Here is a 16,458-nt window from a genome sequence, read left to right as displayed (position 1 = left end):
AGCCTTTGATTAATATTTAAGCATTAGAGTCTCATTTTCTACCAGGCCTGTGTGGTTGGCAGGATGGTCTGGGCACAGCCCAGCCTTGCGGAGACAGCATGGAAGATTGTCAGAGCCATTTCCCATGCTGGTGTCTTATGGTTGCAGAGCCAGTGTCTCTGGTCACCTGAGTGGATGGCCTGAGCTGAGCAGTGGCAGTATGCTGCCGCCACCACTCGTGGCCGCAGGCCTAAGCTAGAACATGGCGGCTGATTAAGAAAAGCCAGACTGAATGCCACCGATTTAAAATATTACTATAATAATGAACTTAATGGAGCATGAAGATAAAAATGTTAGAAATAAAATTGGCATCCACATTAATATCCAAAGATGTGACCACTATAAAACAGAAGCAAAAGCCCTGAGGACCTGAGGTGATAAAACCAAGAACTATGGAAGAAGGGAAAAAAGAGAAGGGGCTGGTTAGGATGGAGAGAAGTCAGAAGCTCTGAGGGACTTAAAGATGCATGAGAAACAGCAGAAGACAGCTGGGTAATATCACTCACAAATTCAAAATGGTGTGTCAACCGGGATGTAAGAGGTCAAAATAAGGCCAGGGAAGAAAGAAGTGGGAACAGCATCCTGATAAGCCTCCAGAGTGTTCTAGAACAAATTAACACTAGAACATGTATGGAGAATAAATTAAGCTAAAATAAGTATGAAAAGCATCAAAAGCTGTGTGTGTGTGTGTGTGTGTGTGTGTGTGTGTGTGTGTGTGTGTGTAAACACTTCCTACGTGCTCCTTTGGAGGTAGGAGGGAGCATCAAAGTTAAGATCCAAGGAAATCAAAATTAAGATAAAGGACCTGTGCTCATTGTTTCTCTGTAAAAACAATCAATAAAAACTTTAGGAACTAGTCTGGAGTCTAAATTAAGATTTAACAAAAGTATATCCCATTGTTGCATGCAGCGTTAAAAGTTAGTATCCAAGAAAGTGTTCAACATAAAAAATAAAAAAGCTAAAACAATTGAAAATGATGGAACCCATTTGAAACTGACTTCTGCATTACTTTTTTCTCAGTGATCAAACAAAATAATGTAAAATAAAATGGTAGAGTCCAAGACCAAAGAACTTCCACACTGCTCTTTGATGTTTCCATATACTGTCTGGAAGAACTAACAAGTGGAAACTGTAAGTGCCACTAGAATGGCAGGGTGCTTGGGTTCCTGGATACGATGTTACACTTTAGAAACTTCTTGTATTCAATAAGATATTCTTGTAGTGAGAAAAGAAACTAAATATTCAAAAAAAAAAAAAAGCCTTGCCTTGTTTGTGAAGGGGGAGTTCTCATATTGTAATAAATGACTGAAAAGCTAAACTCAGTGCCTCAGTAGCAGCTGCAAGAATTTTATAGGCTTTTTTTTTTCTTACTGCTTTTTTAGCTGATTTATCTCCTCCTCTGCAGCCAGGAGGGATATGGTTGATCCATTCTTGGCTCCTTCAAGTCTCTTTCCACTTTCAGCCAGACTGTAAGAAAAATCAGTAATCTAAAACCAGATCTTTCCAAATGGGAAGGCTTTCCAACTTGAGGGATAGGTTTTCTAAGGCACTTCTGACCTGTGTTATAAATTTGCCTTAAACAACATCAGATTCTCAGCCCTCAGACCATTGCAGACAGTATGACGGACTCAGACAGAAACACACCATCGTCCCTTGCTTGGTCAAACATGTAAGATCTGCATTTTACACTGTACACCAGTTTCTATTGTTGCTTCTTTTCATGATGGGGCTGCATTTATTTTTCTAGTACTTTTTCAACATAAAAACAGTCACTCGTCCATTATGGTGATTAATTCTTGTGTCCAACTTGACTGTATTAAGAAACACTCTGGTGAAGTATATGTCTGGAGTTATGTTTAGGGGGATATTTTCAGAGAAGATTAACTAGAAAGTGGGGAGAATGACCTTTAATGGAGTCAGGAACATTCCATGGGCTACCTAAAGAAAGAGAAAGTGAGAGCCCCTGAAGGCCAGCATTCTCCTATCTCTGCTTCCTAATCTGTGAAGACATGAGCCAGCAGCCTCCAAATACCTCCCATGTCTTATGCTTCCATCATGCCTTCCTGTCTGTGATAGACTGTAACCCCCTAAACCATGAGCCAATATAAGAATTTCCACTAAGTTTCATCTTTTTGGGTGTGCTGGTTAGTTTTATGTCACCTTGCCAAAAGCCAGAGTCATTTGGGAAGACAGAACTTCCATTGAGAAAATACCCCCACCAGATTGTTCCCTGTGGGCTCAGCTCACTGCAGGCAGTGCCACCCTTAGGGACTATAAAAAGCAGGCTGAGCAAGCTATGAGGAGCAAGCCAATAAGAAGCACTCCTCCATGGCCTCCGTGTCAGTTCTTGCCATTAAGTACCATGAGTTCCTGTCCTGAGTTCCCTGGAGGATGTACTTCAAGCTGTAAGATGAAATAAACTCTTTCCTTCCCACAATGATTTTGATCATGTCTTATCACAGCAATAGAAATCCTAACTAAGACATCAGGTATTTAGTCACAGCCCGAGTAAAGTAACTAACACCAAAAATTGGTCCTAAAAAGTGGCATCAGTGCTGTGACTAGATGACCATTGTCACATTGTCAGGGAAATGTTTTGTGAAAATAATAGGAAAGATTGTGACACTGCAGGCTGGAGAATGCCCTATCAGAGCTTAATGGGCCTCTGGGAGGAGCTCAGAGGACCAGAATGGAGCTATGAACAGTGTGGAGTGTGGATGCATGGACAGGATCTGCTTGCAAGGTTTCAAACTAACAGGACTTTATGGGGACTCAGGCTGGAAGCCATTCCTGTCATTCTGGCAAAGAATCTAGCTGTCTTCTGTCCATGCCCTAAGGCTGAATTTAACAGTGCATAGTTTGTTTGGTAGAAGAAATTTCAGGACAGCATACTATCCAGATTATGGCATGGCTATTGCTCACTGTGTTTCGCCAGATTTACAGTGGGAGTGGGCAATGGAACATAAAGACTGAATAATGCAGTTTGAAGAATGGCATAAACCTGGTTATAAGGATAGAAACTGAAGTGTGCAGTTTAGTGGAGGGAAAACTGGAAGCCAGATAGAGTTGAAGACTGAGCAGGTAAAGATTAAATACATTAGCATACTAAAGAGAAAAAGTTGGATATTGCACAGGGACCATACTTAAGGTGCCTAGAGGACAGGATTCAAGCCAACAAGAAATTCTGGGTATGTTAATACAAACTCATGTGAAAGGAGAATGCCTGGAAAGACAAGATCTTCAAGACAAGGCCCCACAGAAAAACAACTGAACAAGAAAGTGTTTTCATTTTCACCTGAGTTCAGCTGAGTAGGCACTATGGCTCCAGGGAGACAGATTACCTCTCAAGATGGTGGGAGGATTTAGTGTTAGCCACATGGCACTGGTTTGGGTTTTGTTCTGACAGGTATGCAAGATGCAAGAATGAAGGAGGTGTGAAGGTTTATACCAAGGATCCAGAAAACCAGTGAAAGCAGGCAATGTGTATCAAGGTTGGTTTGTCTGCAAGAAGCTCCAGAATGCACTGTGCACCAGACTATGAAAGTGCAGCTTACATTGCAGTGAAGACCCCAGAATATTAGAGATATCTGAAAAATGGGGATACTCCCTTAAAACAACTGGAACCTAGATAATTCCTCAAGAATGCCAAATGTCACACATGGAACCCCAGGATTTGTTTTGGAATCGCTAGATCTCTCTTGCTTTTATCTGGTCTTTCTTTTTTTCTTTTTTCTTTTTCCTATGCTTCAGTTCATACCCTTAAGGAATGAGTGTATTTACTGTGTCTACTGAAATCATTGAAGTTTCTTCTTTGTTTTATATGGGTTAATGGAGTCCCTTGAATATCAGAGAACACTTTGAACTCGGGCTTCTGAACAATTTTAGAACTCTTAAGCCTTCGGGGACTCTTAGAGAAGAAATGAATTCACTTTGCACTTTAAGAGCAGCTTGAGACTATAAAAGCCAGGATAAAATTTTATGATTTAAAGTGGTGTGCTTGGGCATCGGGCTGGCTAGAATCAGATTGGTGATGGTTGGCTTTTTAAAATTCTCTTTTCAGAAGTGTGTGTACTCACACATGCCACAGTGCATGTGTGGAGGTCAAAGGACAACTTGTGGAAGTCATTTCTGTCCTTCTACAATGATATCAGGTATGGGACTTAGGTTATCAGACTTGACAGAAAACACTTTCTAACCATTGAACCATCTTGTCAGTCTCAACACTTAATTTTAACGTCCACTTGACAGGCTAAATAGCATTCAAGGTATCATTCTCTTAGGAGTTTGTCTGTGAAGGCACTTCCAGAGACCATTAACTGAGAAAGACACTCTCTAATGTGGGCACCATCATCAAATCCTCCCGAAGAAAGGAAGAAACGGAAGGAAACCTGCACAACACCAGTATATTCCTCATTTTCTGCTTCCGTCCCCCAATATATGAGCAAGCAGTCTTCTGCTTCTACAGGCAGGAGTTGTTCCTGCTACTAGGCATTTCCTGCCACAATGGAATGCACGACCCTGCCTCTGAACCACCTTGCCTCCATGACATTGGTTTTTCGTCAGATATCTGGACACAGCAAGGAGAAAAGTAGTTTATGCATCCACATATCCCATGGATTTCTGCTACTGATTTCCTCCACTTTCTAAGCACAACTTTCTAAATAGCTTGGTCAAAGTTAGTATCCAGGACCCTCTTGACATCGACCAAGCCACATTATCTTTCTCTGACTCGAGAATTTACATTTAGTGAGTGAAAGTGAGCCATTCAGCATTGGCTGAAGACCAGTGGTTCTCAGTGCAGCTGCCCTGGAACAGGGAGACATCACAGGTTCCCAGAGGGCCCTCAATATCTCTGACTTACCTTCCTGAAATATCTAGGCTGTTCCATCAGAGCAGCCCTGAGCCTACAGACTGCACAAGCTTTTCAGTGAAAGGATAATGGGGGATAAACATTGGGATCCTGTAATGCTTTAGATCATAAATGTATCCTCAGAGTTCAAGAGCGGTAGGCTCGATGTCTGGTTAGAAATGCTACTGGGAACATATGGAGCATTACTTCTTGGAAGATTCTAGAGCACTGCCTTTAATGGGACATGAAGACTCTGCCCTTTCTCTCTTCACTGCTCAGCCACTATGAAGTTAGGTGTTGTACTTCACTGGCAACTTCCTGTCACGATATCCTGCCTTATTATAGTCCCAAGGGGAAGGGCCCCAGAGACCATGGACTGAACTCTAAAACCATGAGCCAAAATAAGGTTTCATCCTTTTAAGGTATTTGTCTCAAGTATTTTGCCACACCTATGGAAATCTGACAAACACAGATCTTTACTTAGAGAATGAGGTAGACTGGGAAATAATGGGATCAGTAATCTCTGCCAACCCCACATATTCCAGGCAATTGGTCACTACCTAAAGTGTAAACCCACCCCACCTTCGACGCCGTGCTACTTGCCACCTGACACGCCCCTCAAGCCCAGTGTTTCCTCTTCCACTGAATGTCATCCACATTCACCTCATATTCATACCACAAACTACTAAATACATTACTCATCTTTACCCTCAGTACCTTTAGGTCTCCATGACGCAAAACTTTGTGAAAGATGAAATGAATGAATGGATAAACAGAATGCCTAAAGTCTAAAAGGGTGCTGGAGAAGAAATGACTTAATATGGCTGTGGTAGGTTGAAGGGAAATTAGATCGTTCTAATAAAATTTGAATAAGATTTTAAAGGTAAATATGAAAAAAAAATGACTTTTTTGATCAGAGAATTGAAGAAAATGAACAGTAGTCAAGAAAATGGACCAAGAAGAAACGTGCAGACATGGAGAGGATATGCATTCCCTCCTTACACACAGCATGGGGGTTTGCACAGCCACACACAGGCACATGCACTAGTTGAACGTGTTTGGATGACACAAAGCATAGTTAAGACTGGTGGAGATACTTTCTTGAACTAGAAGCTGTTTTAGTCCGGATAATATATTTTATTTAAATGGTTTGTGGTGGATTGATTTGATATTTTTCTGAGTAAATTTCTGAGATAAATGATACTCAGACTCCACCATTTGGGAGATCTTAAATAAAGAACAGAATAAGAACCAAAAAAGGTGTTTAAACAAAACTAAGCAAGATAGGAACATGGCAGCAAGCATCTCGGTGAGTGTAAATGATTCTGGAAGGGAAACAAGTCACTCGGAAATGATCAAGAAAATGGGGCTCGTGAGATGAAAGGGCCCGTGGGTGTGGTGGGCACTCTTCTTACAAAAATATCTATTCACCAGTGTGGTGATTTGAATAAGATTAACACCCATAGGCTCACATATTTGAATGCTTAGACATCAGGGCATAGCACTGTCTGGAAGGACTAGGGGGTGTGGCTTTGTTGGAGGAGGTGTGTCACTGGAGGTGAGCTGTGAGGTTTCTGAAGCCCAAGCCAATCCCAGTGTCCTCCTCTTCCTGCTGCCTGTGAATCCAGATGTAGAAGTCTCAGTTTCTTTTCCAGCACCACATCTCCATGCGTATTCCCATGTTCTCTGCCATGATGACAATGGACTAAATCTATGAAACTGTATACCAGCCCCAATTAAATACTTTCCCTTATGAGAGTTGCTTTGGATATGATGTTTCTTCACAGCTACAGAATACTGGCTAAGACAACCTGGTTTCCTGGTCTTGTTACTCATTAAAAGTGGTGTGAGACCTATTCAACTCACAAAAGGGAAGTAGGAAATCTCAGACCCATCTTTGCTGGCAGACATCAAAACTCAACCAATTCTCAAAGCTTTAGAGCCATCATGACCTGAAGCAGCTGCCAGATAATGTTTCAGGAAAAGGAACCAGACAAACCCTGATGCAGAAGCCACCCGTCTAAGACACTGGAGCTTAGAGGGGACCAAGGCCACAGGGACCACAAGGCAATGCAAGACCCCAAGTGACTCGCCTTCAGGATGCCCAAGAATAGAGCAGAAGGAAAGTGGCCCTTGGAACTTAGTAAACATTTTATACAGAGGACTATGATAAACAAGATAAGCCCCTGCCAACTAGAAGTGGTGAATGGAGGGATCGGCTAACATGGTTGAGACACAGCAGAGTCCTTCAGAGGAACTCAGTTTTTGTGTGTGTGCACTCAGCTGCTGCATAGATATGTGTAGAGGTGTAAGCACACAAAAGCATATCTGGAGTCAAGTATGACAAAATGTTGACAGAGTGAGCTAACATGACTTCACCTTTACATTTCTTTTTCTACATATTTGAGAAGAAAATTTATATTTTTTTTTTCTACATAGATAGAAAAAAATGGGAATTTCATCAGAGAAAAAGATGGAGAGACACACACTATCTCACCCCTGATTTCCTTGCTGTCTTGTCCATGGTAGGAATGAAATGGAGGCTGGGAGTTGAGGTTTTTTGTTTTTGTTGTTTTAATTAAGCATGTTGAATGGTGTTTCATATAAATTGTTTACCTTCAAGTCAGACCCAAAGTGTGAAATTTCTTTGCAGTGGTTTCAGAAGCTTATCCTGACACTGATATTTCTGCTGCCTGACATTGTTTAACTTTAATATATAAAATATATATTATTTAATAGTTACTAATATATTATTAGTTATTAATAGGTATTGTTAATATCTTAATATATTACTTAAATTTTTATATATTTATATATTGAATATTATATATTAACTATAATATATATTATATAATATGTACATATAATAGCTAGCTATTCCAAGATATAAATGTTCCTTTAAAAGAGAGCTATAGATAGATGGTCAATATTGTTTTTCTTTTCTTTTTTTTTTTTTGTTTTGTTTTTGGGTTTTGGTTTTTCAAGACAGGGTTTCTCTGTATAGCCTTTGGCTGTCCTGGAACTCACTCTGTAGACCAGCAATATTGTTTTTCATCTTGATAGGATCTAGGAGATAAGTCATATGCATGGTGGCATATGCCTTTATGTCTTATATCTATCTCTCCAAAAGCAAGGTAGGTGGATCTCTGAGTCTAAGGCCTGCCCTAGTCTACAGCTTGTCAAACAAAAACAAAAACAAACAAATAAAATTAAAAAACAAAAAACTAAACAAAAAAAACCTCAAAAACCTGGGATATAAGGCATGCCTAAAGGGATTATGTAGATTAAACTGAAGTAGGAAGAAGTAACCCCAAATTAAATGAAACTGGAGAAGGGCGGTGAGCCCAGCACTCATCTCTATGCTGCTTAACTGTGTATGCAGTGTGAGCAGCTGCTCCCTGGTTCAGCCCAGGCTTCCTCTGCTGTGATGGGCTGTATTCCTTAAACTGAGCCAAAATTAACCTTTTCTCACTTACACTGCTTAAAACTTTTCTTGTCAGATATTCTGTCACAGAGAACAGTAACTGGTAAGGTTTCTGTCCCACTTACAGTTCCTGCCTGTCTGATTTGCCTCATCTTTTCACACACACACACACACACACACACACACACACACACACACACGCATGCACGCATGCACGCATGCACGCATGCACATGTACTTATTTACAAACACCCACATTTAACATAACCCATTATTCTTTTTCCATACTTAAAAAGTAATTAATTTTAGAACAATTCTGTTTGAAAAAAAGATAACTTGCATTCCTCTTACTCGTCTTGAACCTGGTTTGGTTGATTCTCTGGGATGGATTCAGTGTCTGATTGCTGTTGGTCCTGATCCAGGGCATTGTCTTTGTTTTTGCCTTTAGGACTGAAATCCTGTAAAGAAAGAAAAAAAGTAGTACAGACTTTGAAAATAACATGGATAGATTACAAGAACACTGTGTTAAGCAAAAGAAGCCATCCACAAAAGAGCACGGCTTCCTGTGTGTGAGCTTCTACAGCAGAAACCCTCAGTCCGGAATAACAGAAAACAGATCAGTGACTGCTCTAAAGGTGGCACAAGGCAGGCTAGAAACAGGGGTGGGGTGGTGGATGGGGGTGGCTGATGGTTTGTGGATCAGTACAGGAATGAGTTTTGTGTTTGTTCCTTGTTCAGAACGCATCTGCTGTAGGTTTCACTGAATGTAAATTACAACTTGATTTTAAATGAGGAATCTAAAGCACCATTCTATACCATCTCTATGCCCAGAATAAAAAGAGTTTGAAGCATAGTCCTAACTTCTGAGTGCAGAATAATACCCACAGGAAGTAAAACTCTGACCAGCCTAAGTCCTCAAAAAATAGTAATGACAACTGGCTTCTCTGAGCAGAGAGAAATTTTACCATGTGCCAGGTTCTCTGCAAAGAGGAGAAATGTCTTTGTATACCTACCACATTTTAAAAATCAGGATCCTACCATTAAACTGGCAAAATCATTGTCCCCTTTTGGCCAGTAAGTATATGTAAACATAAAAATTTACAACTTTGCCAAGATCTGCAGAGAATATGGGTTTCTCTTCAGTTTGGTTCCATCCTTTAGCTACTGTTTCTTGGTTAGAACAGCCCACTTTAACTACTTCCATTTTTAGAAAGAATCTCTATAAATCCATTTAAACATTTCAAAGCAAAACTACTCCCTGCCATGGTATACAATATGGCTACACTGTCTCTTTCAAGAGCGCACAGGTTGGAAGCTTGAGTCCTAGTGTGGCCAGGGGATAGGCAGGACCCGACAGAAGAAGCAATTAGAACATGGAAGGCCAAAAGTTCTCACAGGACTCTGGCTAGTTCTCAAGAGAGTTATCGAAGGAGCAAGTCTATCTCCTCACACGTTTTAGCTTCCTGCCGTGCCATGTGATCACTTCCTCCCATACATACCACCACCAGTGTAAAGCTGTCCCCTGTGAGATGTTCCCTGGAGTTTGCACCATGCTGCTTAGTCTTTCAGACTCTACAAGTGTAAAGTAAATACACTTATGTGTACATCAGCCACCCTGGGGGAGCTTGTTGTGACAACAAGATACCTTAATTACGGTGTATATTGTCTTTCCAGTGTGGGAACTTTAGATGGTGTCTAAAAGCTAACACTGGCCATTGAAAGTCACCAGTCCCAGGCCCAGTGAGGACACTTTGCTAGTTGTCCCATCTTGAAAGTTTCAGTGTCATTGTGCTGTGGTGATCCGTGGGCATCCCTACCTGTATAGGATGGATCTCAGTATCCATAATTTTTCCCATGTTTAAAGAACTGAAGGAAGTCTGCAGCAAAGGCAAAAGGCGACTCTTGATCGTTTCCACGCCTTCATTATGTCCCCCTAAGAGAATGAACAGCGAAGTTGAGCAGGGGTTGATGGGGAGGAATCTGACAGAGGACACACAAAAAAAGCATAGAGCAAACAAAGGGAAAGAGGCTGGGGGAAGCAGAGGTGGCTCTTACCTTCTTGAGCTGTCACTGTGAGGATCCCAAAGAGTTGTGCCTGCACTTTGGCAACTTGTTCGATGAGTTCGATGCAGTAATTTAGATTTTGATCACAGGTGTTTGACTGTAACGTCGAAACAGAAGGTATCAGTAAAGTATAGTTTCTGGAACCCACTGCAGATAGATAAGAGCCTGTGTGGTCCAGGGGCTACTAGGTTCTGACAAGCTCTGACAGAGACTGCTGGGCACCACCAAAATCTAGTCCCCTGGACACGTGGCCAGGATTGAACTGTGTGGCCCCACGCAACTCTATAACTGAGTTCAATTGGTCTGGGATGTGGTGTGTATCATGACCAGGCCTGGCAGAAGAAAAAAAAATCACCTGAGAAATCCTGTTTCTGGATTTCCAGATCTGTTATCTAAATGCAGAGGAAGCACCAGAAATCTCTAAGGGGAGAGGAATGTGGAACTGCAGGACCCCACCAAGCTGTTAACCTGACAAACACTGACACTGAACAGATAAATGCCTGCGAAAGTTGTTTTGTGAATGTGTGAGCCACTGAGGTTTGGGGAATTGTTTCCATAGCAATGACTCTACCCAGTAGAATCCTGAAAGAGAGAAAAAAATAAATCCCCTTACAAACTGAAGACACTGCTTACACCACAATACACATTGCCGCCTTGTTTATCTCTCCACCAATTAACTCATCGTGTACTTAAAGTTTAGTTTCCAACATTGTATGTGCAGAGTCTACAACTCCTCCTTTAATAGCAAGAAGAGATTGTGCTAAGAGAAGGATACAGTGGGAAGAAAGACAAAAGGATCTCCAAGTCTACGAGCCGAAAAACAGTGACAGGAAGTGTGAGGGGCATCAAGCCCACTGAAGAGCCACCATCTTGAGAAGCTGGGGAAACGTTCTAAAGCCTGTGAATAGTTTATATTATATCTTAGTTTATATTCAGCTTGGATCATTATTTAATGTTCATAGCTAAACCTCAAACTTATTTCAACACTGAAAAAAAGGAACAAACCCACAAAGAATAAATCCTGTGGGTTCAAACTACATAGATTTATGTAGGGATCAGCACAAGTTTCCCAATCTTGCTGAATGGACTTATTTCCCATCCCATACAGTAGAGATGGTAATACCCTGCAGAGCGTTAGGGAAAAAAAACTAAACAAACCACACCCAACCCTTCGAGAAGTAGAAGGCAGCTGTGAGGTGGTGTGTAGCATTGAAAGGAGTCAGGGATTAGGAATCAAGCAACCCTGGGTTCAAATCCCATTCTCCAGTAACGAGATGAGTTCTTTTAGGAGTGAGATGCTCTGTATCCTCAGATTTAGGAAGTGATTGACTTTTGGAGCTAACTCCAAGCATAGATCTTAAATTAGAAGTATGTCCATGGCATCTCACTCTCTGCTTCCATGCCGTGCCTGGTATCCAAAGGAGCATTTGTATACACAACACAAATATTCAAACAGGATATGCCAGGACATGTTACAACACGTCTAGCTCCCCCACACAAAGCACTGCATAAGATGCTTGAGTTACACATTATCCAATCAGCCCCACCATCTGATAAACAGAGAAAAGATGAGAATTAAATGCATTCTGTCCAGAGTCCAGAGCCTCCAGATTCATTCATTCAAAAGTTCTTAGACGTTTCAGCCCCTGTGCCAAAGTTACTCTTAAAATTAAACATGTTGACTTGGAATGAGCTCAGCAGCTGGTGAAGTGGATGGAGAGTGAGAAGCAAATGGGTTCTAAATGATCATCCCAGACTATATCAATCAGGAGTTCTGTGTAGGCAGAAACTAGGGGCTGAATGAGACCAGCTCTGAGGACGAGGAAGGGAAAGGGAAATGGGAAGTTGAGTTCACATCAGGGTGATTCTGGAAGAGAGGCAGAGTATGTGGGACAGTCACTGGTGTGGGGATGAAGTAGGAGGGCAGGTCAGGCTGAGGGATGTTGAAGTAGGTACCCACGGTTAATCACGTCTACATCAAGCAAGACCCCACTGGTGCCAGTGTTACCTAAGGTGCCAGCGTTACCCAAGGGTAATGAGTTTTGGCTTTGGCGGTTCAGGGTCCCAGGAGGACAATCAGATGAAAATAGAAATGCCTTATGAGAATCCCCAACCTAGCCTCTATTCCCTCTCAGCACATACACCTTACAGGATGATCCTCAGAATAACCCTATACCTCAGCTACCTTTACCACAGAGACTCACCAACACAGGAAAGTCAGGTCGTTTGAAGGGAGGATGGCTCAACTGGGCTCTACACTGCTTCCCACAAGCTCAGAATGTGAGAAATGCTTCATATCATTCATACCACAGCTCTATGAGAAACAGGTAGAAAATGCATCTGTAACTCTAAAGAGAGGCTGCACTGGGGGTGTGGCTTTGGATGGGAGAGAGTGGAAGCCCATAGAAGAGAGATCACAGGGAAGAGACAAGATGGGGAGATCATGCTCAGGTCAAGGAGGACCATCTTGCTGTGTCAGAAGTGGGCTGGGGAAGAAAGGACAGTAAAGAGCAAAACTAATGGTGAGGAAAAAAAAGAGAGAGAAAAGGACAAGATGAAGAACCAAGACAGAGAAGCAGAGGAGGGTTCTGGAAAAGGAAGAGCAGGCCTCCACTATGCTGTACCATGTACTTGCCCTCTCAGCCACTCCTTAGCTGCCTGACCATCAGAGTGGAGCCGTAGAACTATGGTCATATGACATTTCTCTTACTAGCCCCCTGGTTCCACATCGGCATTCAGTTTGGGTAAGCCTACACTGTCATGCTCACAGAGTCAGCCAAAAATGTCTTTCTCAGAAGGTGCTCCCATCATTAAGCGATGCATAACAGTGTTTCTGGCAAAAGGACGATGAACAAGGCCCATGTGTCATTTAAAAGCAGAACAAGTTTGCTTCCTTCCCCTGCATCCCTTCTAAGTGGCACATGAGATACCAGCTACGTTCTCACAAGGTGAACTGAACCAGAGATGAAGAGCTTCCCTGGGACTGTTCAAGAGAAACATCTTCCCACTGAGACCTTGAGGTTCAAAGACTTGTTCATTCCTGCAGCTTGACCTAACAGTAAAAAGATAGCAAGAAAGATAACGTTGCCTACAAGTTTACTGCTTAGATTGCCTCCTGAAGAGTGAGTTAGTTTACTGATTGGGGCGTGGTTACAGTGGGCAAGGAGTCTGTTTGAATACACCACGGCAACATCGACAGACCTCAACCACAAATACCAAACAGAAGACACACCTCAGTAAGATCTCCTTTTGTGTGGTGATATTTAATACCGTGTTTTTAACTATTTTCTTTAATGTAAGAGAAGAGTAATACAGAGAGAACTCCTCTTACATTACCAGCTTTCCCATCAGTCTCATTCATTCATAAATTAAATATCCCAATCTTTCCTAAGGCTAGGAATTGATAGAATGCTTGCCTGCCATGCAAAAAGCCCTGGTTCTGTCCCGTGCATATACAAGTCACAATGGTTCACAGTGATCCTAGTTCATGAGAGGGGAAGGAGAAAAATTAGAAATTCAAGTTCATTTCTAGCTACATAATTAAGTTTGAGGCCAGCCTGGGCTACGTGAAACCCCTTTTCTTAAAAAGAACAAAGACCAAGCAAAATTTCTGAATGATAATGTCCTTGCATGTATTATTCTACTTTAAAAATATCATCTATAGCAAGATAGGATGGTCTACCCCTGTAAACCCAGAACACCCAAGAGGCTGAGGCAGAGTGACTGCAAGTTAGAGGTTAACCCGGGATACAATAAGACCCTGTCTCAAAAAACAAACAAACAAACAAACAAACAAAAACTTGTCATCTATCCTGTCTTGAGGATACAGTATAAAGGATAGCATAGTGAGCATTTGCTACTATAATTATAGAACACACTTCTTCAGAGCCAAGTCGTGGCACAAATAACTCAGGTTCACTCCTTACTCCACAGGACTTTGAGGGGAAATGGAAGTATCTCGGAGGGAGGGAGGAGGGATTCAGGCCTGGGCTGACCTACTGAAGACACTCTAACATAAGATGAATTTCAGATGGCATCTCCAAGCAGTGATTGTCATCCGAATTCAGCTCTGCACATAAGACGATACATGCCTTTTGCAGAAGTGGCTAATAAAAAATACAGATGCTGTGCCATACATTTCAGGTAGTTAAACGGCATGCTCTCCCATGAGCCTGAAGGGGAGTTCTTGGTGTCTTTCATCTTGTCTGCTTAGTATGGCAGACTGATTCATTCGTACATTCTGTCGCCTCAAGTATTATCCAGCTCCAAACCCTTTTTCCAGAGGTTCCCGTTTCCCCGTCACAAGAGAACTAGAATGGCCTGTATAAAACCTAAGTGGCCCTCTTCCTGCATTATGCTCTCAGTCTCTCTCTGGCTTTCAGAAAAGGCTGAACTCCCAAACTCCTCAAAGCTCTCTGACATCTGCCCCCAACCCTCCACCTTCTCTGCCTCAGCCCCTACTAACCCTACATCTTGCACTCAGAGTTTCCTCTACCCTTCTTTCTCTTCTGCAGATTGGGGCTCATCATTAAAATTCAGCTCCATCAGGAATGGAGAGATGGTTTCAGAGTTAGAAGCTGCTCTTCTGAGGACCCTGGCTTAGTTCTCACGTGGAAGCTCATAGCCATCGCTAGCTCTGGCTTCAGGGGACCTGCTGCCCTCTTCTGGTCTTTTCAAGCACTGCGAAGTGATGCACAGGCAAAACACCCATGCACATAAAATTTTTAATTAAAAATGTAGCTCCCTGCTCCACCTGGGTATCCATCCCATGTGCAGTTACCAAAGGCAGACGCTGATGTGGATGACAGGAAGTGCATGCTGACAGGAGCCTGATATGGCTGTCTCCTTAGAGGTCTGCCAGAGCCTGGCATATACAGAGGCAAATGCTCACAGCTAACCATTGAACTGATCTTGGGGTTCCCAATAGAGGAGTTAGAGAGAAGACTGAAGAAGCTGAAAGGGTTTGCAGCCCCATGGGGAGAGCAACTATACCAACCAACCAGAGCTCCCAGGGTCTAAACCACTAGCCTGGGAATACATAGGGAGAGACCCATGGCTCCAGCTGTATATGTAGGGGAGGATGGCCTTGTCAGGCATAGGTGGGAGAGGAGGTCCTTGGTCACATGAAGGCTGGATGCCCCAGTGTGGGGGAATTCGAGGGCGGGGAGGTGGGAGTGGGTGGGTGGATGGGGGCACATCATAGAAGCAGGAGGAGGAGGACGGGATGGGGTTTCTGGGTGGGGGGAATGGGGTAAGGGAATATCTAAAATGTAAATAAAATGTCCAATAAAAAAAAGAAAAAATATATAGCTCCCAATGCTAATCCTCACACCAAGTATAGGCAGGTGCACGATACGCTCTGGAAAAAAAAACGCTGAGTAAGTAAAGATGCCTTGCAAAAGTTAGTGTCGAGCTCACTGACTTGTTGGCCAATAACTATTTGTTGGATGAGTTGTTAAACTCTTGATAATTGTCTCTGTTCCTAGCTGAACAATGATGGTGAGCAGCAGGCTGAAAGCCGTGGATCCAAACCAAGCTGCCATTGAACTTAAAAAAACAATCTTTAAAGGCACTTGGGACAAGGCTTACACTAAGTTTAACATCACCAGAATGGCAAAGAGAAGCAGGACCATTTGTTGTTGGTTTTAGTTTGGGGGTTTTATTTTGGTTTGGTTTGGTTTGGTTTGGTTTGGTTTGGTTTGGTTTGGTTTTTTAGGAGATGGTTGAAAAACATCCTCTTCCTGGAATATTTTTAATAACACTTTATTACATTTAAGTATGGGTAGGAGGCGCAAATGTACCCTGGTGCCCCTGTGGCAGTCAGAAGACAATGTGTGGAAGTCAGTCTTCTTCCATCATATGGGTCCTGGGGATGGAACTCAGGTCAAGCAAGGCTTGTCAGCACAGGGCATTACCAAATGAGCCATCTCATCTGCCCTAAAAATGGATTTTGTTTACCTCAATGAGGAGGAGGAAAAACTTCTTTCATGACCCAGAAGACTACTGTACTGGATACTTTGAGAATAAAAATAAGTCAAGAAACATTTTTAAGGCTTTAGGGCATAAATTGAAATTCATAAAG

At 42.3% G+C, this 16,458-nt stretch overlaps 1 protein-coding gene across 4 annotated transcripts in view; it reads right to left on the bottom strand.

The window, feature by feature from the left end:
* The window catches only part of Spata18 (spermatogenesis associated 18), a 34,748-nt gene that overhangs the window by 16,288 nt on the left and 2,002 nt on the right, over window positions 1–16,458 (bottom strand). For 2 of the 4 annotated variants that reach the window (XM_076938653.1, XM_076938654.1), the window contains exons 2-5: window positions 10,368–10,473; window positions 10,130–10,245; window positions 8,664–8,770; window positions 1,411–1,506 (exon numbers count right to left, since the gene is read on the bottom strand). In XM_076938653.1, coding sequence (XP_076794768.1) covers window positions 1,411–1,506; window positions 8,664–8,770; window positions 10,130–10,245; window positions 10,368–10,473 — 425 coding nt within the window. The remainder of the gene's footprint in view (window positions 1–1,410; window positions 1,507–8,663; window positions 8,771–10,129; window positions 10,246–10,367; window positions 10,474–16,458) is intronic. The other 2 variants (XM_076938655.1, XM_076938656.1) reach the window with 1 other exon arrangement.

The sequence above is a fragment of the Arvicanthis niloticus genome, chromosome 7, assembly GCF_011762505.2.
Source record: "Arvicanthis niloticus isolate mArvNil1 chromosome 7, mArvNil1.pat.X, whole genome shotgun sequence".
Taxonomy (NCBI): Eukaryota; Metazoa; Chordata; class Mammalia; order Rodentia; family Muridae; genus Arvicanthis; species Arvicanthis niloticus.
The sequence above is the reverse complement of the archived record's forward strand: the minus strand, read 5'-3'. Positions and strand labels throughout refer to the sequence as shown.